Below are 24648 nucleotides of genomic sequence, written 5' to 3' on the forward strand. Positions count from 1 at the left end.
TTTTCGGTACTATTTATTTTAATGAAAAATCAGATTTTTGTACTAAAAAGTTAATCATAGTACTATTTACTTTTCTTTTATTTTATCTTTATTGTTAAAATTTAAAATTTTCAAATCATTTCTGTTAGTTTTTCTTAAATTCAACTCATATAAGGATGACTTATTGGGAGTGGATAAACCGTATTTCGTATCGATTTAATGGCTCAGATTTCTCGCCCAGAGTCTGATCAGAGAAAATGGACAATTGGTGATCGCCAACACAGAGACTTTGAGAGTGGAGAGGATGAAACGAATTGGGTCCCACGGAAGTATATTCTATAAATACCTCCAGAAAATAAAAGAACTTAAGATCCCTGAGGCGATCGTGGACTTCTTCTATCGGCTCTAGAGATAGAAAGAAACAGAGAGAGAGAGAGAGAGAAACAGAGGAGCTCATTGACTACCGAATTGGTTTGCAGAGCAGAAGCAGTTTGACTCCGCATTCTCTGCTCCCCTGATCCGTCACACAGCCTAACATTCCCAAGTTTCCGGCAAGTCAAAGACTCAAAGTTCCGGCCTGTATTTATTTTCAGCTCGGGGTTTGGCAATTGGTGTCGTGATCATGGGGCGGTGAGGTCTGTTTGGAAGGAAGGAAAATTTTGCGGGGATTTTCACGGAAGGTGACGGAAGGGAAAGTGGTTGACAGGTAAGAAGTGAGGAGGTGAAATGAATTGAGATATTAAATGCTGAAACCAATGCCTATTAATTAGGAGAGAAGAAGAAAATAAAATAAAATCCGTTTAACCATTTTTGACTCCCCTTTGAACTCTCTCTCATCTCTCTCTTCTCACTCCTCTCTCTCTCATCAAACTTTCTTCCAAAGCCTACTCCTTTTTGGCTCTCTGATTAATCATTGTTATTGAAGCTTTAATTCAACTACAGAATATTTCTCTCCCTCTGTTCTGGGAGCTAAGGTTCATTCTCTCTCTCTCTCTCTCTCTCTCTCTCTCTCCCCCTGCCAATTTCTCTGCAGAATTTAATACTGGTTTTACGATCTGAAATTATAAGAAATGGGTTTTTGTTGCTCTCAATTGGATTGAATTTACTTGATTTTTTGGGACTGATCCTTTTTCATTTGGGGTTATTTTCTTCTGGTTGTAGTTGTTTCTGAAGAGAGGAAGAGAAAGCTGCTGGTTTCGGTACTGCCAGATTAAAAAGGTGCTTTCTTACTTTCTTATAATTTTTTATCTTCTGGGATCGGATTCAGATCTTTCTTATTCCCCCAACTTTTGTTTTTGGGTTTTTTTCTTTACAAATTTGCCCATCTGGGGTTTTCTGTAGATTTCTTAGTCTGGGGTTTTGTTTTTTTTTTCCTTGGATTCCAACCAGTTGGATCTGATGAGTGTGTTTCCTGACAAATTGGTAGGTTGAGAACTGGTAATCTTTAAAGGAAAGGCCTCTTGAGACTTTTGATTTTAATATTCATTTTTTAATTGTTGAAAGTTTGCAACTTTTTGTTGGGGTCTCAAAATGTTGGGACATTTTACTCTTTGTCTTTCTGTAGGGTGAGAACTGACTTTGGGGCTCCATGGTGTCTACCAAAGTTTTTTGACTATCAATTTCTGTCTCCCCCGTTTTTGGCTTCACGTTTTGCTTTACAATTTCTGATACTCTTTTTTGTTTTCCTATGAATATATATATATATATATATATATATATATGTGTGTGTGTGTGTGTGTTGTTTTTTATTTTATCCTATCTGTGATGAAAAACTCGATGGGTGGCATTTGTATTTTTCGTTGTTTTTGTTTACACATGAGGAAGACATGGAAAGACTTAGAAAGAGATTTAAGAAAAGATATTGAGTAGTTGGAGTTTACAAAAGACGGCACAAAACCGAGTACAGTGGCTTTGTAGGATTTATACAGCCGATCTCACTTAATGGGGTAATGCTTGGATGTTGTTTGTTTGTTTACACATGAGGGGCTGCTGTGATAATGGTCTTTTGTTTCTTTAGGTTGGTTTTTGGGCTGCTATGTTGTAATCCACCATTAATCAATCCATTCCTTCCTTAATAATGTATAGAAAAAGAGGTAGCTGTGGGAAGCTTCTGGCTATTAATTATTGAAGTGAGTTGTTTAGCAGCCCTTTCAATTTTATTTTCCTGATAAGTTGGGGATTCTCTTCAAGTATTTAACAGTTTTTGTTGACTCTCCTGTTTTTCTCCAACATTTTGTTTACATTGGTTCAAGTACGCCTTCACACATCTTTCAGATTTTGTGCCTAATCTTGAGATTGTATTTGTGTGAAAATCTTCGCGTTTTATTTCTGTAACTTGAGCATCCTTGTTTCTGTTTAGCTTCCCTGTTATGAAGTTTTTCAAAGCGGGATTGTATTGAATTTTTTTGCTAACCTCTGTAAATTGCATTTGGATGGGCAGGGTCCATGCTTGAAAGTATCCCTTGCCGTAGCTTTGAAGCTTTCTCCGGCTTTCCTCAATCTATGTAATCCATGAAACTTGGTAATCGCTGGTTATTTTTCATTTTGGTTTCGACCACTTTGTTATTGAACTCTTGCAGGTGCAGCAGACATCTTATTTATGAACTTTTGTAGTCTTCCATGTAGTTTTATATTGATATCTTATGTTACGTTGCGTAGGGTTATTTTCTCGATTGTGCCTCTATTTCAGCTTTTCATGACATAGTTTCAGAGTTATATAATACTCATCTGCAATGTGTTCTTAGCAGGTAGAAAATGAATGCCATAATGCTCAGGTTTCTCTGGCACTGATGGTTTGTTTTGATGTCTTGCAGAGAGAGAACCAGTGTTTGGCCACTTATCTATAAGCCACAATCCTGATTCTAATCCTTTTAATTGCAAGGACATTACTTTGGACACCGCGGGATTACAGTCAATAAATTGGACCATGAAGGAAAGTCAGAACAGGGTTTCGTGTGGTTCAGAGGACAATGAAGAAGATGCTGGTCAATTACCGTATATGAGAAATGGCTTTTCTGTATCAAATTTTGACTGCTTAAAGACTCTGGATGATTTGGAAAACAGTAATGAAGACGTAGCAGTAAAAGGTTTTGGGTCACCATATGCTCGTTCTTCTGAAAAATTTGAAGCATTAGAGAAGGAATCGGATTATTATATGGACAAAAGCGTTACAGAATGTGAACTTCCAGAATTGATAGTTTGTTACAAAGACAGCAGTTGTAATACAATTAAGGACATATGTATTGATAAGGGAGTGCCTTCCCAAGACAAGAACTGGGTCGAAACTGGCATGGATGAGAAGGCATGCTGCACCTATTTATCTCCTGATGAGGATCAGAATAAGCAAATGCTTGTAGAACAAATGGATATCGTTACGACCATTCCTGATGGCTTTAAATCTATTACAAAAAATGATTTAGAGAAGGGATTTTCCATTCCTTGCGATTCCAAGGATCTGACGGAGAGAGGCGATGCTATAAATTCGGAGAAGACTGCAATTGACGTGTCCAAAGAAATTTCGTCCCCTGCAAATGTGCTGGCAGTGCAAGAGTTGGGTGAAGGGAACCCCCACTCTAAGTCTTCTAATGAGGACAGTAATGAAGCCGAACAAGAGACTATTCAGGTATATCTCTAACTCTAAGTTTGTATTGTTGCATATTTTAATGTCTGCAACAGTAAGAGTGGAAACTAATTTGTGCGTAAAAGATTATTCTTCATAGGATAAATAATGAAAAAGATGACTGCTTTTTGCAAATTTCCATTTGTGCGCATTAAGTGGCTGTTGCAACGATGACCTATATTTATGCTGCGATTATGCAGCGTTACTGACAGTTTTACTTGCTACGAGCAAACAAAAACAATTCTCTCAGTGGAAGTTAGACTCTCAGCTTCATGTTTGGGAAAAGTATACTTGTGCATATAAGCTATAGACAAGAAAGTAGGAATTTGATGTAGTTTCGTGTGGTTTCAATGCAGGTGTCAACTGAAATAGCAAAGACTGAGAGCCCTACTTTGGTTTCAGAAACTGAAGAGTCTAACCATATTGAGAAGGAAGTATTGGTTTCTGCAGCTGAAGAATCACAGTGCCTTCTTGGTGATAGAAAGGCAGAGAACAGAAACATTATTTCTGGTCTCGACGCTTCAGCACATGTATCCATTACCACAGACGTGAGCCCTCAAAATAATGTCTGCGATATGCCTTTACATGATGATGATCATGATGTCAAAAACGACAATATGTCTGATTCAGAGGTCGTGCCCCGCCAAGTTCAACAGTGTTTAGCACCCATGGTTACTGGAAGAGAAGAGTGTCCTGAGAATGGTGTACATCTCGATACTAGAAATATGTCCAATGTTGATGATGACATTTCTGATTCAATGCTTGTTTCAAGCCATGTTCAACATTATTTACCACCTGTGGCTACTGGAAATGAGGAGTTTCCTGAAACTGGTGTCTGTCAAAATCTCGATATTTTAGATACGGCCAAGGTTGATGACGACATTTCTGATTCAAAGATTGTTTGGAGCCAAGTTCAACATTGTTCAGCTTCTCCAACTATTGCCAGAGATGAGTGCCCTGAGAATGGCATCTGTCAATGTCCCGAAACTTCAAATACATCCAAGGTTGATGACATCTCTTATTCCAAAGTCGTTTCAAGCCAGGTTCAACATTGGTTACCTCCTGAAATTTCGTATCAATACATGGTGGAAGATGTGAATGCTGATACACAGAATGCTCCACTCCAATTTCAGCGCGGTCTAGGAGAGTCGAGTTTCTCAGCTGCTGGTCATTTCTCAAATTTCGTAGCCTCAGGTCCCTATTCTGGCAATGTCTCCCTTCGATCAGAAAGCAGCACCACCAGCACCCGCTCTTTTGCCTTCCCCGTGTGAGTAACCTCTCAAACCCCTTCCTCCCTTTTGTTTCTCTAACGACTATCAAGTTCCTGGAACACACAACTGACACCACATTCATATTCCCTCTTTGGCATGCAGATTACATTCCGAGTGGAACAACAGTCCGGTTAGAATGGCGAAAGCTGACCGGAGGCATTTGCGTAAACATAGGGGTTGGAGGGGTTGTTTTCTTTGCTGTAGATTCTGATACTCTCCGAATGCTGTAATTAAGTTAAGCCAGAGTAAATGCTCCATCATATTTCTATCACATCTTTTATATTATCATCGTCAATACATACAACATGTTTTCTGCGGCTTGGGATGTAATTTGCGTTAGGTTTACAGGAGTGCCATGCTTTGTTAAGCGTGCGCTTTAAGGTGTAAGCACCGATTTATTTCATAGGAAAACTAATGAAAAAGGTTTGAAAACTATGAGTTTTAACAAAAATGACAAAATAAAGGGTAAAGTGAATAGTATCAGGACTGATTTTGTAGTGTAAAAATATGATTTTTATTTCTTTATTTCATCCGTTTATCCTTCTTTTCCATTTTTACCCCTTTTGGATGGCTTATCGGTATGTGTTGGTTTGCTTATAAAGTTTGGCCCAAAAATTATTTGAATCCCGTCTTTTAGTATTCGTTTGAGATTGCTTATCTATAAAGCACTAATGCTCGAGAGAAGTGCTTTTATTATAACATATTGAAATCTTTGTTAAAAATCTAAGTGCTTATTATAAAAGCACTTGGAAAGGATTTTTGAAAAAAACATCTGATATGTGTATCTCCAAAAAGTGCGTTTATTAGCTTGAAACACTTTTGAGATTTTTTCCCTAACGCAGTCAGAGTCTTTTTTTATTATTAGAAAGCGCTTTTAATCTTCTAAAAATAACACCAAACAACCCTTAATGTCAAAACTACAGAAGCACATGTAATATGCTTTCACATGATTCACTTTCAAGCGTTTTTTTATTTATTTATAAAACATTTGTTGCACTTCTTTTTACTAAAAATAAAAAATAAAAAATATATTTGTTGCGCTTCTAATACTTGCTTAGAATTAGAGGCCTATCAAGCCTGTGCCAGTTTAAAAGAAGGGCAAAAAAAGTAGTAGCTTCTTATGATGATTGAAGGTAGGTATGGGAAATTGAGTCTTGAAGCTAGGCATGTTATTGTTTTCAATCCTGCTAGGCTGGTCGCTCATCGAGCAGAAAGAATTTAAATGTGACCTACAAAATGAACGATTCATCGACGCATATGAGGTGGTCTTTCACCTTTTGAGCTATGCAGGGGTTGGGAAGTGATGGAATCGAAAAGCACACAATGTAACTATCGAATAATTTCTTTCTCCAAATAGGAAGAAAGGGGTTGAACCTTGGCTGAAGGTAAAAGACGTATTATCATTTTGCAAAATACATACATGCATCTTTCGTGATTTCATTGTGACATCTTAGACTAATAATACAATGTTATATAAGAATAAACTTATATTATACAAAAAGAAACTTGCTCTTAATATTATATAATTAGCTCAAAACGTCACCCTAACAATAATCCTATTATGCATAAGTTTCTTCGATAATAGGACCACATGCGCCATCAATATTTGGAGGATGTGTGAAACTCATAAGATTGTTATAAAATAGAAACAAAGTGAAAAAGGCCCTACTGAATAGTGGTATGTACTAGGTCATGACAAAACCAACCCAAATGGTGTGAAAACCTTTTTAAAAAGGAAAGCATAGTTAATTTGACAAAACAGTTCCTTCTGCTTGTATTGGAACTCTCCGTTTTGTGCTCCGTGTATCTCCTCTCTCTCTCTCTCTCTCTCTCTCTACCAGCTACCACTACAGTTGATTGATATAAATCACAGGCCATACCCACAAAAGAAGTGTGTATATATATATATATATATATATGTATCAGTAGTTACAGTTAATCTTAGATAGTATTATGGAGATGGCATTCTTCACTTTTCTTTGCATTCTAATTCTCTCCACTTTGCTAATTACACCCGGCTGTGCTTCTCTGCAAACTCAACTTCTACCATCGAACAAACAAGCTGCAGGTACTCTCTCTCTCTCTCTCTCTCTCTCTCTCTAGGTTATATCTAACCTTTTAACATTGTGATGCAGCGAAGAACGAACTGCAAGTTTCTCTCCCTACACTGCCAAGAAAACTTAGGTTCACTGTTAAAGTAACTGTAAGAATAATCTTTCCTTGGAACATTAGTAACTCGAATAAAAGTGTGTACACACACACACACACACTTCTTAGCGCGTGCTTATGAAATTCATATCACTTCTTAACTTCATCTCCCTCACCCGCGTATATATTATCTGAAATATTTACATGCAGGTTGCAGAACAAGAAGGTAAAGATTACTCAGCCTACAGCAACCATAAGGAAAATGCTTTAGCAGGTATAATGCTTGTTCACGGTGCTTAAACTAACAGTGAAATTGTTGTAATACATAGATTAAAGCTGAAAAATTTGGCAAACATCAATTGTAGCTAGTTTTTTCTTTTGTTCAAACAGTTCCAAATTTGACAAACGTGCATGTAGTAAGGAAATACTTAGTTCTATACATGTAAGGTTTCATTCTTCCGTGATAAATCATAATATGATGTGTGCAGAGACTTTTCGCTTTGTAGTTAATAATACTTTTGCATATTGGTCATACGGTAATTCATGGAATAGGAGGTGTAAGGAGCCGAATAGTGTTCATGTAGCAATTGATTTCAAATTTTCAAATTTATTCTCTCCTCAACTTACTACTGAAGTATTTAGTTGCGGGGAAATAATTTTCAGTCCTCTTTTTTATGCACACTCATGTTTATTTATAACTTTTTGATCCAAAAATGTAAAAAGATCAACGGACAAAATAGACAAGAGCATGTAGAAGGCCCTTAGTTGCAACTTGCTAGTATGAATAGTTAATAATTTTTCCAAGTAAGAATCTAAGGTAGTCAATGACCTCTGTCATGTATCATATATAGGCATATGTTTTTGAGTAAAATATTAAGTACTGTCATTGACTTTTCAGGTGGTAAGAAGCCAAGAACCCAGAAAGAAGAAGATGAAAAAGTGCAGGTAGTGGAAAGAAGCAGATCAGGAGAAACAAGGCAAGAACGGATGGAGAAGGAGGACACGCCAGAGTTCTTCACAATGGATTATCAGAGTGTAAGACGACGAAGTCCCATACACAACTCCTTCCCTGCATTTTCTCCATGAAACATGCATGCCTGTTGCCTGTTGCCGTGGACAGATACTGATAGAAATTAGAACAAAACACTTTGGATACGTTAATGCTAGGGTTTGTAATTAGGGAGGAAAATGAGGAGTGTGTGTGTTTTTTAAGCATCTCTTGTGGCCGACATTAAGGAGCAAAACCCAAGATTTGTTGCTAACTACGACGAGGTCCCCAAATTAAATTATTAATGTTGTTTTTGTGGAGTTGGTAGGTCTTTGGAGTAGTCAAATGAGGGCTACAAACCCCAACATTTGGTAACATGCTCTCACGGGAATTGCAAACTATATATTATAGTTACGTATTTATTTATATTGCATATCTTTGCGGGTTAAAGTTAGTTGATTAAAATAGTGTTTTTGGTCTTGTTTCAGAGTAGTGCTACATTTACTATTTATTTGTATTATCTTTCTAATAGAAGTAAAGTATACAAACACATGTAGATCTCATCTCTATTAAAGATATAGTACAAATGCTGGTATAAATAAATGGTAAGAAAATCATTTTTGTTTGTTTCATAATAGCTCTCTTGGTCTCTCAATAGATTAAAGTAGTTTAAAATATTGCATTGTGTGAATAAATAAAAAATTATATATATATATGTATATATATTTGTATAAGCTAATTAGTTCGAGATAAATGCTAAGGAGGTTTTTTCAAAAGTGGAACTCTTTATAGACTCTCTAGCATCGAATGTTTTTAGCACAATGATTTTATAGTGTTGGCACGGGAGTTGACATTGAACTGTGAAGTGATAGAGAGTTCATAAAAAATTTCACTTTTGAGATAATTTCTTTAGCATTTATGTTAGTTAGAAACAAACATTGATTTGCGTGCTTAAGCTTGATTATGGTAAGCAAGTTTTGTTATGTAGCGCAGAAGTGGGTGGAACAGTATCCTTGGTAGACTCCATGGCAATAGTCCCGTACGATTTTCAACTAGTTAATTAAACTTGCTTCTTAATCGAAGGAATTATATATACATGCGTTCCGAGTTTCAACTTTGAATGGTGCCAATGATCCATGATTCCAATACTTTGACCCAATAGACTGCAAAGCACGTTGTTAAGGTCCTTTTCGACTATTAAAATGTTACAGGCCTGAGAAGGGCCTAATAAATGCCCAAAGAAGAATAAAACGACCAAGATCCAAAGAAAAAAAAAGACGAAGGCCTAATAGAACTTCAAAGGGCAGCTCCGAACGCCACAGATGACCGTTCAATGGCCTAGTTTGTTAGCAAAGGGGTCGAGCATTTCCTCATAAAGTAATTTTCGGTAAGTTGACAAACTGACAATTTTATAGTATGAAGTCCCAGGGGTAGGCTTACTCGACACTAACCCCAGGGTACGTGTTTGCCATAAACAAAGGTAGAAGCTTACGAAAGGACATAAAGACTGTCAAACTAAGCGCTTGGGATAGGGTCCTATTGACTCATCAGAGCCAAGTAAGGCACCTGGAAAGAGTTGGCCCAAAAAAACATGCATTTAGAAATGAACCAATGTCACTTTATTACCACGTGTCGCTAGGGAGTGTAGGAGAGTAGCTAGCAAGTCATGTCTACGTACTTGGTTTATTAAATGTGAAGGTGGTAAAGTACTTGAGTCCGGGACTTTTGATGCTCGATGAGGGCCTATATAAAAGGGGTGATTACCTCTTATAATCAGTCATATACAAGAGAGAAAAAGAAAGATTTAGACTATTACCGACCACTCCTTGTAACCAATTTTCAATATATATATGAGCATCACAGTGGATGTAGCTCAATTTTGGGGGGCAAACCGCTTAATCCTTGCTATTAAGTTATTACAGTTTTAATCTCGAGCCCACCAAAGCCTACCATACTAATCTTTGTTAACCCCCTATTTTTTAACGTTGACACACGTCTTCAAATTTGAATTTTGGTTCCATAGCCATAGATTATTCTAATCGAAGTGAAGGTTGTTGAGAGTTGTCACATATTTTATATCAACTTAAATCATTCTTTAAACCACCCCAATGAGTCGAATCACACTATTTTGTTTGTGAATGAAAGAAATGAGCGTGTGTATTTCAAAGAAATAGATCGATCGGAAAAGTACATCTCGATGAAACAATAAGGTTGAAAAAAACAATTTAATGAAAAAACAATGAGTCAAATCATGCTCAAAATCATAATGGAACGTGAGAAAATAGATATTTTATGTGCGCATTCACTATATTAATGAGAAAAACAAATTTTATTTGGTGATGTTATCTACACATCATATTCTACCTTCTACACACACTTCTTAATTTTCGACCGTCGAATTAAACGAATTGAATAATATAAATTACAAAAATTAAAAAGAGATGTATAAAAAATGAAAACGGGTTCATTTGTGGAAAAAAAATCAATCAAATTCATTCACTTTCAAAAGAAAACGACAGGTTGGTTGATTTTATGGTAGTTAACGACGGGCGTTTATTAGCCGCGCAACCAAAGCGACGTCGTAGCGCTCCAGCACCTCCGAGGGTTGGCAAATCTTGAGAAACACAGTAGCTAAGTAAACGGTGGGACAAAACAAATAAAGGAGACAATAATTCTCCAATCAAAATCCAAACGGCAAAGGAGAGATCAAACGACAATGGAAGACTTGTGGAAGCGAGCCAAGACCTTCGCCGAAGAAGCGGCCAAGAAGTCCCAAACCCTAACCACCTCCGCCAAGATCACCGACCTAGTCTCCGAAACCGCCAAGCGATCCCGCGAGTTCGCCGCCGAGGCGTCCAAGAAGGCCGACGAGATCAAGACGGCCGCGCTCAAGCAGGCCGATCAGATCAAGTCCCTCTCCGTCTCCGAGATCATTCCTCCCCAGCTCGCCTCGCTCTCGATCGTCAACTCCGCCTCCGCGTCCTCCGCCCCTGAGCCGCCCTCGCCGTCGGAGCTCAGGAAGTTCGGTGTCACCGACGATCTCAGAGATTTTGTCAAGGGACTCACTTCCGACACCTTCAAGCATTTTCCGGTCCAAGGTATTGGCCGATTTCAGTTCGTTTGTTTGTTGATTTCAGTTGAATTGCTTTGAATTGAGGCGAATGTGCGTTGTTCTGAGTTGTTTCAGATGCGGCGGAGGAGGTCTCCGATGTGCCGACCACGACCTCGAATGTGAGGAAAGATCTGACGGAGTGGCAGGAGCGACATGCAACTTTGGTGCTCACTACTGTTAAGGTCAGTTTTGTAATGTGGAAAATGCTAAAGAGACCATCTTTGAGGTGGCAATAAAGTAAGATTTCATGTATTTTCGCTATCTGATTCAATTCTGATACAGCGCAACACAAGCATAGTGTTAAGTTCAATGCAATCCATCTTAGCTGTATTTCGAAATTTGATTCGCCGATTTATTGCTCAATTTGATGAAGAAATGTGTTAAGTTTGTATTGATACCGTTATGGACTTGTCGAATTCTTCGTGAGAATGCTGATTTTCTTGCAGGAAATTTCAAGGCTGAGATATGAATTATGCCCGCGTGTTATGAAAGAAAGAATATTCTGGAAGATATATTTTACCCTTGTGAGCAGTCATGTGGCGCCGTAAGTAGCAGTTCATTTTGGTTAAGCGATTCTTAAATTGAGCAATAGTATTATTGAAAATTTTATGCAATTGTGTGTGTTTTCTCATTATAATTTTAAACAAGTGACGAGCAGTCATCTTGTTTTAGAGTAAGACATAGTCATGTGTTGCGAACTTGTGGCTGTGTTGTTCACGAAAAGTTTAAAGATGTTTAAAAAAGAGGAAGCTTAAAAGATAGATCTAGATGCTTTTTATTGGGTGTTTAGTTGTTATGGGGAGGGCTCTTGATTTTGGAAAATTTTAGTCTCAGTTTGTAGTCTTTTCCGTAGGCGACTGACTATGAACTTATGATCAGATGTGAGAAGCAATACATGGAGGAATTGAAAGTCAAGGAAGCAGAGAAACTAAAAGATGATATTGTGAAGCCAACACCTGTGGTTGGAGTGACTGACAAAGCAGAAGGATCTGAAAAGAACACAAAGCCTTTAGTTTCGAAATCATCGTCAACTGAGCAGGACTTGGATAGTTTTCTTTTGGGTGATCTTGAAGACAGTGATGGGGCTCCAGGTATAGTTCCTTTACCTTTTCACTCGTAGCCTGTGTATGATTTTGCGAGCCATGCCCGCGAGCTTTCCCACCATCTTTAAGTTAAAGGATGCTCATGTCTTTCAACTTGTTACTCTAAACTCACATATCTATTTATGTTTAGTCATTATTCAATTAAGAAGTTGAAATCGCTGAACTGGTGTGGAATGGCCAAAAGAGAGGTTGTATGGGGTTAGACTTCCATGTGTCTTACATGTGCACAATTTGAAGGCACACAAGCAGGTGGCATGGTAACTAGAAATTGTATACTCCCAATTCCCGAGCATGTAATAGAAATGATTTTATGAAACAGAACCTGACAGATTGAAATGCTTAATGAAAAACTGATGCACATGTTTCATATTTCACCTCAATATAGTAAGTTGGTTTTATTCTCGTGAGAGAATTATTTCTTATTCATCACCAATGTACTTCGATAAAAGTCCATCTGTACCCCGTGAAGCCGTGTGTTGTGAACAAATCCTTACTAGTCATAAGAGTCATACCCTTCCATAGTTCCATTGTAGTTTTTCGTTGAGACAATCTCCTCGTTTTCTAGGATTTTCCTTCTTGTGCAATTTACTCTTCAGTTTGTTGACAATTTTGTACTTTCAGATGATCGTGATGATGGTGATGGGAGCTTTGATGATGATTTTGACAAGATTGGCAATTCGGTAAGCTTCATTTATCCCATTGGTTCAGCTATGAGACTTCTTTCTTTGCGGTTTTTTCAATTCTATGTTGTATTGTATCTTACATTTATTGGGGTCAGATTTTTACATTATCACGAAACCTCCTGCTTAGTTTGACCAACCATTTATGGACGTTCCATAAGTAAAGTACCGTGCAAATGATTTGTGCCATTTTAATGGAAACTTGCAGGATGTTGAAGATGAGAAGCACGCAAAGAAATGACAACTGCAACAGAATGAAATTGCTACTATGGCATTATGAAGAAGAAGGCAAAACTAGCTTCTGTAAGACTGTAACAAATAGATCAAAGTAAAACCGAAGCGAAAGACGTCGAGAAGTATTTCTGTCTCACAATTTTTTCATTTTTTAGTTGTAGAGTCGATTACTCTGTAAAACTTGAAGTGGGACGCCATTTGAAGTCATTCATTTGTTATATTTGCCGTAGACGGTGACGGATATTGGTACCCATTTGTCTGCAAATGGGTCGACCCGATTGCTTTTTCTTGTACATATCACCTGATTATGTTATATATATATATATATATATATATATACATTTCGACCGTAAAAGGAGATTATGTTTGTAATGGTGTCTGTATATTATGCTATAATGCTAATAGCAATATCTTGTATGGCATTTATCTCGACTTATAAGTAGGTCTCAAGTTAGATTCACTTGGACGTAGAGTTCGATAGTTGATTATTATGATTATTATGATTGATTTGTAATAACGGGATATAAAACAGTAGAATGTTGCAGTCGTGAGTTAGATCAATTGTCATTTTTGCCAAAGGAGTGAATTCCAAGTTTGAATCTGTTTGTGTTCGAATCAAATGTTTTATGAAAATAAAATAAACAGGGCTCTTTAGCCAAAAGAGTAATTGAGATTAGCATCACTTCTCATTTTGGTTCATTTTTAATCATATAAGTGGTCGTGAGATTTTCCATCGTCAATCATTTTGAAAAATCTCTGGTAAATGAAATAAAGCATCAATTCAAGTGGAGGAGTTAGTTTGACAAAAATACTATCAACTTAATAGCGATTTTTCACGGAGTGATCATAATTATTGGTGATGGACAATTTTAAGCATTAACTCTATCGATTTTAAATCTCAAGTACCAAAATAAAAAATTATGCCAATATCAAATATCATATTGGAAAAAAAGCAATAAAATAGTAATAGGGTCAGTGGGGTTATAAGATTCTAATTACTTCCCGCCGGAAGTCGTTACCCTTCTGAGCTTCCTCCATTTCCAGTTAAAGCTTTCATGGCTCTTCTCTCTTCCATCCTTAAACCCCACTGCTCAAGCTCAATCAAAGGCTCCTCTTTAACCCTCTCTTTTCTCTTATTCCCCAACATATCCTCCTCCTTCTTCTCCACCCTCTGCAGAGCCCACCCCACCACACCGCCCGCACAGCCCTCTCCGCCGCCGCCGGTCCCCAAGAAAGTCCCTTTCGCTGTCTCAGCTCATGGAAAAACGTGGCAGGATCCCTACCGCTGGATGTCCAACACCGACGACCCTGATCTCGCCGATCATCTCAACAAAGAAAACTCATAAGCTGAGGCTTTCATGGCCGACACTCAAAATCTGCAGCGCACTCTCTTCTCCGAAACGAAAAGCCGAATGCCCGCCAAGATTTCCACTCCTCCTGAGCGCTGGGGACCCTGGTTTGCCCATTTCCTGCCTTACCCATTTCGTATTTTTCGAAAATTTGCATTCTTTGTGTTAGCTGCAGTTTGTGAATTTGAAATTGCTGTTTTTCGTCGTTGTTATTAGGGCTCGTTTGATAGCTATTTCATTTTTAGCTTTTCAGTGAAGTTTGTGATTCCGCATTGTGTAATGATAAGAAAAGGCTACAACTTTTGAAAGGAATACACATTAAAAATAACTTACCAATGTCGTTTGTTAAAATTGAGCAGGTTGTATTACCAATTCATTCCAGAGGGGAAGGAATACCCGGTTCTTTGTAGACGATTAGGAACTGAAAAAGGTGATTGGATTAAGAACTTTCTCCGATACGCAAGAGGAGGATTTGGAATGGAGGAGATTTTGCTCGACTGGAATGAAATTGCAAGGCGATATGGAAAGCTTCTGTCTTTACTTGCATGCTTTCATTGTCGATAGTTGCTGAATTCAACGCTCTAGTTGGTTGATAGCCTCATTTTCTTTGTTTTAATCCTTGTATCTTCTTTTCATATTAGTGATTACTGAATTTATGTACTTTAATTGTAGGTTATGTGCATGTTGGCACATGTCGAATTTCACCAGACCACCATTTTCTAGCGTACACACTTGATACTAAGGGTGATGAACAGTTCATGCTTCAAATTAAGGACCTAAGAAGTGGATGTGTTATCCCCAAAGTACAAGTGGATGGTGTTGTTAGCTTGGCATGGGCTCAAGATGGGAGTACTCTGTTCTATACGCTATCAGACAAGAACCAACGACCTTACAGGCATACTTTATTTCTGTTACTTATGGCTTTTTCTCTCGAGACGATAATATCATCTTACCTATTTGTGCTTTGGCAGAGTATGCTGCTCAAAACTAGGATCTGATGATATTGAAAATATCACTGTATTTACAGAAAGCAATTCCAGCTTCTGTGTGGACATAACAAGCACAAAGGATGGCAAGTTTATAACTGTCAATTCAAACTCAAGAACTTCATCTGAGGAAGGAACTTTACTGTTTCATTGTTTTGCAGATATTTACTTTGAAAGTATTTTCCTTGGGTGAGCTAACTTCTCTGGCTGAACATACAGGTTTATTTGATAGATGCTGCCAACCCATTAGATGGTTTGCAGAGAGTTTGGAAGCGTGTTTCTGGTGTACAGTATTTTCTTGAACATCACCATGGATTATTTTATGTTCTTACAAATGCTCCTTTGAGTGAAAATAAGGTGTGGTCTGGTGAAGGTTATTACCTAGCTAGCTGCCGGGGTGAAGATCTACCAACATCTAATTGGCAGGTCAAGTTTCTTCTTACTCATGAATCTTAGTACAGACACTTGGTTTTCTCTATTTCCTGATGTTATCTGTACTTCGAGTTCTTCACTACTGAACCTCATTTATGTTTTCGAGTCCTTTTTCTCATTTTGACATACTTTTTTCTTTTTGTAGAATATAATCCTTCCAAGTGAAGATTTAAGCATACAAGATATGGACATGTTTGATGGACATCTGGTCCTTTCTCTCAGCAAGAAGGGGTTTTCTATGTTGTGTTCCATTAATTTGCCTGTCCTTGTTGATTGTAAGGTATTTATCTATCTGCTTAGTTACATTTTTGGTTATATAAAAATAAAATGTTACATTGATAGAGTTAACCTTTATCTCTTCCACATACAAAGTATTTGTCGTTAATCTGCTACTTTTATTGACTTGATTCCAGCACCAATTTGAGATTGATGATCTTGATCCATGGTTTTTCGCTCTGCCCTCAAACTTATGTAATGTTGTTCCAGGTTCTAACCATGATTTCCATAACTCAGTATACCGTGCAGTGCTTTCATCTCCAGTGGTATACTTTTTAAGCTTGATTTTAGAGTTTAATAACTTATACACTTTAGTTTGACTTTCTTGTTCGTTTGATTCTTTGTCCATTTTTTAACTTGCAGATGCCTGATGTAGTTGTTGACTACGACATGTCGAGCAGGAGATTCTCAATTGTGCAGCAAGAGGAAGTGAGGGATTTTTATGATAGAACATTCCCACCAACTAATCAGCTCGATTTGAATAAAAAATTTGGCTCACAATATCAGGAGGATGTCCAGATAAGTGAATCACAGAGATGGAAGGAGTATTCTGATGAATACTGCTGTGTGAGGAAGGAGGTTGTCTCCCATGATGGTGTTAGAGTTCCGTTGACCATATTGTACTCTCATACAGCCTGGGATAAGAGTCAGTCGCCTGGCCTTCTGAAAGGCTATGGAGCATATGGGGAGGTTTTAGATAAAAGCTGGTGTGCAGAGCACCTGTGTTTACTTGATCGGGGATGGGTTGTGGCATTTGCTGATGTGAGGTTGGTCCTTTCTAATTTTAGTCATTTCAAAATAATATATGTTTTTGAAAGTGATTCTACTTTCTTAGCTGGAACAAACGTGCTGTATTTCTTGTGAATCCTTTTTGTTATCCTGTTAAATAACTCGATGTGGTTGTATGGGCAGGGGTGGTGGTGGTGTAGATTCTTCGTGGCACAAATCTGGCACTGGGTTTAATAAATTGAATTCAATATATGATTTTGTATCATGTGGAAACTACCTGATTGAAGAGGGATACGTACATAAAGATCGGCTTGGTGCTATTGGACATAGTGCTGGAGGCCTTCTTGTTGGAGCAACTATCAATATGTATCCCGATCTCTTTCGAGCTTCTATTTTGAAGGTTAGTTTTTAAAGCCAACAACTAGTCTCTTCTTTTTGTTATTCTGGTTTGATGAACTTGGACTCCTGTCCATCAGCGCTTCAGTAGTTCCAGTTATCTTTTTCTTTTATAGTAGAAAAGAAGTGCATTCTGTTTACCTTTGTATTACATTGTTGGTACTGATGTTTGGATGATATATTTGTCAGGTTCCGTTCCTTGATATATGCAACACTTTAATGGATCCTAGTTTGCCTCTCACCATTCTGGATTATGAAGAATTCGGCAATCCTCAGATACAGTCCGAATTTGAGCTTATCTTCAGTTATTCACCGTACGATAACATTTCTCAAGGCAGTTGCTACCCTTCAATGCTTGTTACAGCGTCCCTTCACGACTCAAGGTATATTCATCTTGTACCTTTTGTTATCCTAGTTACATGCAGTAACAAATCCAGGCACACACACATTCCATATACTTACTCTGGTTGCATTTAACATCCATTTCTCAGGGTTGGGTTTTGGGAAGCCGCCAAGTGGGTGGCCAAAGTTCGAGAGAGTACATGTCCTCGTTGTTCATGTTCAGTCATTCTGAAGACAAATATGGCTGGAGGACATTTTGGCGAAGGTGGACGGTATGCTCAATGTGAGGAAGCTGCTTATGATTATGCATTTCTATTCAAAGCTATGGGGTTGCTGAAGATTGAAAAATAAGATTTGCAGTGCAATGGGCAGTGGTCTCAGAGGAAGTCGAAGGAACTGGCTGGATTCCCTGGTGAAGAGTGAACGTTTTCTTCCTGCAATTCTATCGCGCGCTCGCTCTATGGGATTGAGCTCTTGAGGGGAAGGAATTTACTAGGCAGGCAGTATTTTGCTGAGGGTTTGAGTTGGTTCAAGGCTCGCTAACACCTGCAGACAATGAGAGCATTTCTGCTCTAGTACTGTAACTCCAAGGAATTTTCGTGCAATCCTCCTCGGATCTCTCCTTCATTTTCGCCTCTTTGCAGTAAGGGGACTGATCGAAAGTTTTCGTTAAAGATAGATTGTTAAGCTTATCTCAGTTGAAGTATTCACCATTTTCTTGGTGACCGGAGCAGACCATGTCGTTAACGGAGATTAACGTGGAACCTGGTTTCCAAATCCAAGGAGTCGAGAACTGTTACATGAAAGATGATTTGGCTTACAGTAATCAGAACGGTGAATATATACTGAAGCTCTTGACGAATGGTTATACACCTTCCAATTTTTATATTCATTTTTTGAAAATTCAGTGTTGCAAAATTGATTCGTGGTTCATTCCTCGACTGGAAAGATAGTAATTTTCTTCAGGTTGAAATTTTTTGACAATAGGGACCAATTACGATTTGTGTTATGTCTCTCTTAAACGTCATATTACACGTTTTACTTGTTTTGTATCAAATCCATGTAAAGTAAAGTAAGCTAGAATGGCGCTAATCCAAATATTCAATGCTGAAATAAGGTGCCTTTAATTTGCTCAAAATATTTAATTCACATGCCCAAGGTTAAAGATGAAATCACAGATCCATATCTGAGGATAGTCAAATTAGCTAGGACAAACCACGATGGGGTGGCCTAGTGGTTGGGGACGAACTTCAAACTTCTATTTCATACGGCACGTTGTAGGTTCGATTTCTAGCGTTGGTGAATCACATGAAGGTGGCTAGAGTGAAGTTGTAAAGCATTTGTTTGTGAGTCTTCCCATGATTCGAAATGATGAATTATTATGACGAACCTACCAGCTGATCACCTTTACAAAAAAAAAAAAAAAAGGAATTAACTAGGACAATGTGTCGGCATGTATCCAAGTTCGATTTCTCCTCCCTATAAAAAAAATATCCCACAACTTTTGTTAAATGCACTAAAACGATTTTATTAATCCCCATTAATCTTTGTTTTCAATCATGAATTTTGTCACATTAGTATTGATGGGTGCATTTCCCCCTGTTTTTTTGTTCACCAAATGGTCCCTAATTATCCACTTAAATTTTCAGCTTTCCATGTTATCAGGTGGTGTTCTATGCGTGTCCCGTTTCGACGTCATGGAGTTATTAATTTAATTAACCCTCAACCAAAATAACATAAACTTGGAAAGAAAAAAAATTGACTGAAATTGTCACATTTAATTCCTTAAAAATGAAAACAAGTTGAAATTATTAATTTCAATTCCTAAATAATGCAACGAGTTGTTCATAATTTCATACGCCTCTAAATTTCGTCCTTTAAAAGGGTACTTGTAACACTCATATCTCTCGCAGCTCACCAGTCACTCCTAAACCCATTATCAAGCATATATAATTCCCTGTGAATATATATGCTTGGAAATTAATGCCACGTAATATAATCTCAACTTAATTAGCACATACTTATATATCGATTGAACAAGAAGTATTTCCGAAATAATGGATAGAAAGGATTATCCCATGGAGCCAGAATTCGAGGAGATGAAGGAAAAGCCCTACAAGAGTAAAGTCCTGTACTTGAGGTGCACAGGAGCCATGAAAGCTGAACTATTGAAGGTTCTGGAACGCCTGGTTCCTGGAGGGATCAAAACTGATAAGCTCAAGAGTTTTATCAATGGGGGCATCAAAGCCAAGAAGTTAGAGGGTTTTGTCATTGGTCGAGCCCGACTGGAGCGGTTGAAGCTTTGGGCGGCGAGGGTCACGACGGTGCTGCTACTGTGGGCTATTACCGTGCAGCTCAAGGCTCTGGGCGAGACCTTGTTGCCAAGGATATCTCAGAGCTCTCTTCCACCTGAAAGTACGTATATATGTTACCAATGTCACGCATGCATGCATGCATGCCACTATTTGAATTTCTCATTGTTTTTTTGTTCTTCTGTGAAATTAAATAGGATCTTTAATTTTCGTTTGTGATTACCTCTAGGGGTTTATGAGAATAATGGATATCTGATGGTTTCATCCAATGGAGGACTAAATCAAATGCGATCTGGTGTAAGTAATTTATTTATTCTTTCTAATTATAATTTCCTGTCACTAATTGTCCATAAGTTTTGAATGTTGCTATGGTTGGTTTTACTATACTCTTATAGATAAGTGACATGGTGGCTATTGCAAGATATATGAATGTCACGCTTATAGTTCCTGAATTGGATAATACTTCCTTCTGGAATGACCAGAGGTGAGACTAAGCTAGCTGCAGCTGCATCTTAATTATGCTGTTAATTATTTTAATCTAACCAGTTAAATTAAATCAATAATATGTTTGGTTATATATGGCAGCCAATTCAAAGACATATTCGACGTAGATTATTTCATTGCATCGTTGAGAGACGAAGTTCGAATTTTGAAAGAATTGCCTCCTGAGCAGAAGAAAAAAGTGGAATTAGAATCCCTTTATTCCATGCCTCCCATCAGCTGGTCTAACATGACTTACTACTATAACACGGTTAGTCTATTTTTATCTGTTGAAATGTTACCATTATTCATTAACCACAACCACTGATTGTGTTACTAATTGCACAGATCATTCCTCGGTTTAAAACATACGAAGTTGTGCACTTCACCAAAACTGATGCTAGGCTTGCTAACAATGGGATTCCTGAAGAGGTTCAGAAGCTTCGGTGCCGTGCAAACTACCAAGCTCTGAGATTTGCTCCTCCGATTGAGGAATTGGGCGGGAAAATCGTCCGAATTCTCATGGAAAGAGGCCCTTTCTTGGTCCTTCATCTGAGATACGAAATGGACATGGTGGCCTTCTCTGGTTGTACTGAAGGTTGCAACGAAGAAGAGATTGAAGAAACCACCAAAATGAGGTAATTAACATAATAACGTGCATGTACACATGTAAATCAAGTTCTAATTGCCACAGAATATTTGACATATATGTTAAGTTGTTAGATTGAATTGGGAAAATTGACTATGTGAACTCTTTTTTAAAATGTATGATTACTTAGATTTAATAGTACGACAACATAATTTTAATAAGGATACGACAGTTTGACAACATAACTTTGCAATTCAGATATGAATACCCGTGGTGGAAAGAGAAGGAAATAGATTCTGATAAGAAAAGGAAAGCCGGTTTATGCCCTCTAACCCCAGAAGAAACTGCCCTAGCATTGAGGGCACTGGACATTGATCCAAATATCCAAGTGTATATTGCTGCTGGAGATATTTACAAGGCAGAGAGGAGAATGGCACCTCTCAAAGAAGCTTTTCCAAACTTGGTAATTAACTTGATTATTGATAATTCACTTCAACTAATCATAGTAATTCTGTAGATTAATTAACTGATAATTATAACTTATATGATTAAACAGGTGAGAAAGGAGACATTGGCGGAAGCATCGGATCTACTGCCCTTCCAAAGCCATTCAAACCAGATGGCAGCACTGGATTATTACGTGTCAATAAAGAGTGACATTTTTGTCCCAACATATGGAGGCAACATGGCCAAAGTAGTGGAAGGGCATAGAAGGTATTTGGGATTCAAGAAGACCATTCTTCTGGACAGAAAAGTTCTGGTTGATCTGGTAGATCTGTACAACAATGGAAGTGTGAGCTGGAATGAATTCTCATTTGGAGTGAGGGCTGCTCATGCAGACCGCATGGGAAACCCTACTACAAGACTGGAGGTGCCGGGAAAACCAAAGCTAGAAGATTACTTTTATACAAACCCACAGGAATGTTTGGCACCTATTGATAATGAAGATAGCAACAACGAAGATTAATTATTACTAATTATATTATGTTGTGATTAAATGTATGAACAAATATTTTTTTTCATTAATAATGACCTTTTATTAGGGGATTTTTTCTGTTGATATCAGTCTTATCAATTCATGTATTAAATTGAAGTTACCACTGTTCCCTGCAAAATTGGGAAAGAAGGGAATCAAAGTGTAAGATAATATTCATGCAAAGCAAAGCATATACATTTGAATATTCTTGCAGTATTTTCTTGGTAAATTAATTGGTCATTCCTAATAAAATCTCTAAAATTGCATAAAACTTTTTTCTATGTCTCTCGTCACACCATTAATTTCTCTCATGTAATTGAGAGATACCTGTAAAGTTTTTGTAGATAAAAATTTGTGAGCATTGAGAGAGGTTTCCCTTTTTTTTTTTTTTTTTTGAGATATATATTTGTTTTTTTTTTTTTGAACAAACGACATTATCTACGTTAAAAGGAATGAGCTGGGCTTCGCCTCACAATGGGCTAGCAATAATGTGGTTTAAATTCGCTTTTGAAGAGAATCGAACCTAAGACCTCTTACTTATAAGTGAAGAGAAATACCAATAGATTGTAATACTAAGTTGCGAGATATATATTTGTTAAATTTGGGTTTACATAATTTTCCCCCGGATAAAGCATAACATGTTCTTTTTAGTAGTAAATTAATGTTTTCAACAACAACAACAACAAATGTCATACCTACAAAATTGTTTAATGTGCCACGAATAATGTAATAAACTAGAAAAAATTATCAATTTTAAGAAAAGAGATGTCAACAAATGTCATACCTACAAAATTGTTTAATGTGCCATGAATAATGTAATAAACTAGAAAAAATTATCAATTTTAAGAAAAGAGATGTCACTAGATTTAGAACTAGTTAACTAATGACTCGATACAATGTGAATAATATGAAACTAAAATTAAATTAGCTAAATTTGTTCAAAAAAAGAAAAACTAAACTAGCTAAATACATCAGTCATGTGCAACTCATGCATTATTTTCTTTTAATTTATACTCAAAATACAATTTTTATCTTTGTTACTGCAAGAAAACTGACTACCAAATTGTATATCACATATGACATGTGTATGAGGCACAACTCTCTATAGCCATGCAACTCAGTTTCGTCAAGCAAACTAAACCGACCATATTTCTTTTTCAATCTTAAATAACAGAATTAGTGTTATTATCGTTAATAATTAATAAACATTTGGCTCGAATACATCTATCGGTGTCTTTAATAAGCCTGGTATTTGCTATGAATTTCATACGTGATTGGCTTGTCAACTTTTAATTAGGTTTGCTTTATATTAATCATTAATTTGACGTAAATGGTACAAAAAATTGCCAAGATTCGGATTATAATTAAAGATTAAAACCTATCATCTATCTAGTTCACAATTATTTAATTTATTTTCTGAAAAGCACAATCATATATTAACTAGGATCGTGTACGATTGTTTGTTTACTCACAAACGCCTTGAAATTTTTAATCGGATCTATATCTTTTTGCTTTTATTTTGATATTCTTACTGACTTTGAATGGTGTAAACTACAAAAGGTGCGTTAATTTAATCAAAGCATGTTTGTCCAAAACATCAGAAATGGGCAAGGCAGCTTTTTATTTTTTCGGATATTTTACAACTCTAGGATGTGTAACGGTCAAACCGTCACGTAATGCTATTACTTCTGAGTTATAATATAAGTGCCTAACTAACATGTTTGTTATTTCATGGACTTAAGATGAAGTAGTAAAACAAATATACATGTTATCATTTGAATAAATTGATAACACCACATAGTGTCAGTGTGTCACACCAAAAAACATCTCTTATAGGTAAGATAAATTCTACAACACTATGGGTCTCAACTCATACAAATTGTTTGATAAAAAATAGTTAGATTTAAAGAGTTTTTTCCATCAATATGACTCGATGCATATTGGTTTTGTGAAAAATGCGCTTTGTCTAACAATTATTAGTATGAAATTGTAGAACGATTGCAATTGGCTTACATTAATTTGGCTGCAATTAAATGGTTGATGTATGACTATTTCTCTCTCCTTTCATGCCTAACGGTAATGAATAATATAACTCTCAATATTTATGAATTATGAGAGTGCATGAGCTCCCTTTAAAAGCAACAATGTATCTCCATTGTTAGCTCGTGGCTTCTCAGGCCAGCTTTGTTATCCAAAAAGCCGGTCAGAAAAAACCGCCTCAAAATTCCTATTTTTTATATTTGCTGTCACTGCAAGAGCTACTTCATATATATAGTTGAAGTAGTATTGTGGAGATGGAAAAAACTAAAGGTGCTTTCGAAGAGTCTGAATTTGGGGAGGCCAAGGTGAAGCAACATAAGATGGAACACTATTTGAAGTACTTTGTAGAAATCAAAGTGGACAAATTCATAGGAGGATTCAACTTCAAGGGCGAGAGGTTGACGAGCTTGATCATTGCGCAGTCACAGTTATGCAGACTCAAGTTGTTTGCTTTTGTAACCACAACCATGCTGCTTCTCTGCGTCTGCGCGGTGCAGCTGAGCACGCTCAGCGATGTGATGAAGCCCGGGGTTTTCATGTTTCGCTCGAATTCTCAAACCATCACCCCGCCACAAATTACTGGAATTGAAAGTAAGTGTCCACAACT

At 37.2% G+C, this 24648-nt stretch overlaps 4 protein-coding genes across 7 annotated transcripts; all 4 read left to right on the forward strand.

Moving 5' to 3' along the window:
• The first annotated feature begins 272 nt into the window (after window positions 1–272).
• On the forward strand, window positions 273–5185 carry LOC137737322 (uncharacterized). Of its 4 annotated transcripts, none has more exons than XM_068476765.1 (6): window positions 273–685; window positions 1141–1197; window positions 2420–2500; window positions 2793–3601; window positions 3955–4865; window positions 4972–5185. In XM_068476765.1, the coding sequence occupies exons 3-6, from the start codon at window positions 2491–2493 to the stop codon at window positions 5078–5080; spliced, it is 1839 nt and encodes a 612-aa protein (XP_068332866.1). In that variant the 5' UTR covers window positions 273–685; window positions 1141–1197; window positions 2420–2490; the 3' UTR covers window positions 5081–5185. The 4 variants fall into 4 exon arrangements, with proteins under 4 accessions (XP_068332866.1, XP_068332868.1, XP_068332867.1 ...); XM_068476767.1 differs by having other exon boundaries at window positions 2420–2483; XM_068476766.1 differs by lacking the exon at window positions 273–685 and adding an exon at window positions 756–953.
• A 5439-nt stretch (window positions 5186–10624) lies between these two features.
• Window positions 10625–13502, forward strand: LOC137737314 (uncharacterized). The gene is made up of 6 exons (XM_068476757.1): window positions 10625–11103; window positions 11193–11299; window positions 11564–11661; window positions 11997–12208; window positions 12842–12900; window positions 13109–13502. Exons 1-6 carry the CDS (start codon window positions 10722–10724, stop codon window positions 13139–13141), a joined length of 891 nt encoding a protein of 296 aa, XP_068332858.1. The 5' UTR covers window positions 10625–10721; the 3' UTR covers window positions 13142–13502.
• A 649-nt stretch (window positions 13503–14151) lies between these two features.
• On the forward strand, window positions 14152–18653 carry LOC137737553 (uncharacterized). Its single transcript, XM_068477071.1, is given in 11 exon segments — window positions 14152–14590; window positions 14843–15039; window positions 15156–15393; window positions 15455–15618; window positions 15666–15895; window positions 16047–16181; window positions 16315–16443; window positions 16541–16944; window positions 17090–17306; window positions 17492–17685; window positions 17794–18653. Coding segments are annotated over 11 exon segments (2511 nt in total). The 5' UTR covers window positions 14152–14189; the 3' UTR covers window positions 17996–18653.
• A 1288-nt stretch (window positions 18654–19941) lies between these two features.
• LOC137736336 (rhamnogalacturonan I rhamnosyltransferase 1-like) lies at window positions 19942–21992 on the forward strand. The gene is made up of 7 exons (XM_068475620.1): window positions 19942–20059; window positions 20186–20253; window positions 20352–20440; window positions 20542–20707; window positions 20785–21074; window positions 21284–21488; window positions 21582–21992. The coding sequence occupies exons 2-7, from the start codon at window positions 20212–20214 to the stop codon at window positions 21990–21992; spliced, it is 1203 nt and encodes a 400-aa protein (XP_068331721.1). The 5' UTR covers window positions 19942–20059; window positions 20186–20211.
• The last annotated feature ends 2656 nt before the right edge of the window (window positions 21993–24648 follow it).

This window comes from Pyrus communis, chromosome 6 (genome assembly GCF_963583255.1).
Source record: "Pyrus communis chromosome 6, drPyrComm1.1, whole genome shotgun sequence".
Lineage (NCBI taxonomy): Eukaryota > Viridiplantae > Streptophyta > Magnoliopsida > Rosales > Rosaceae > Pyrus > Pyrus communis.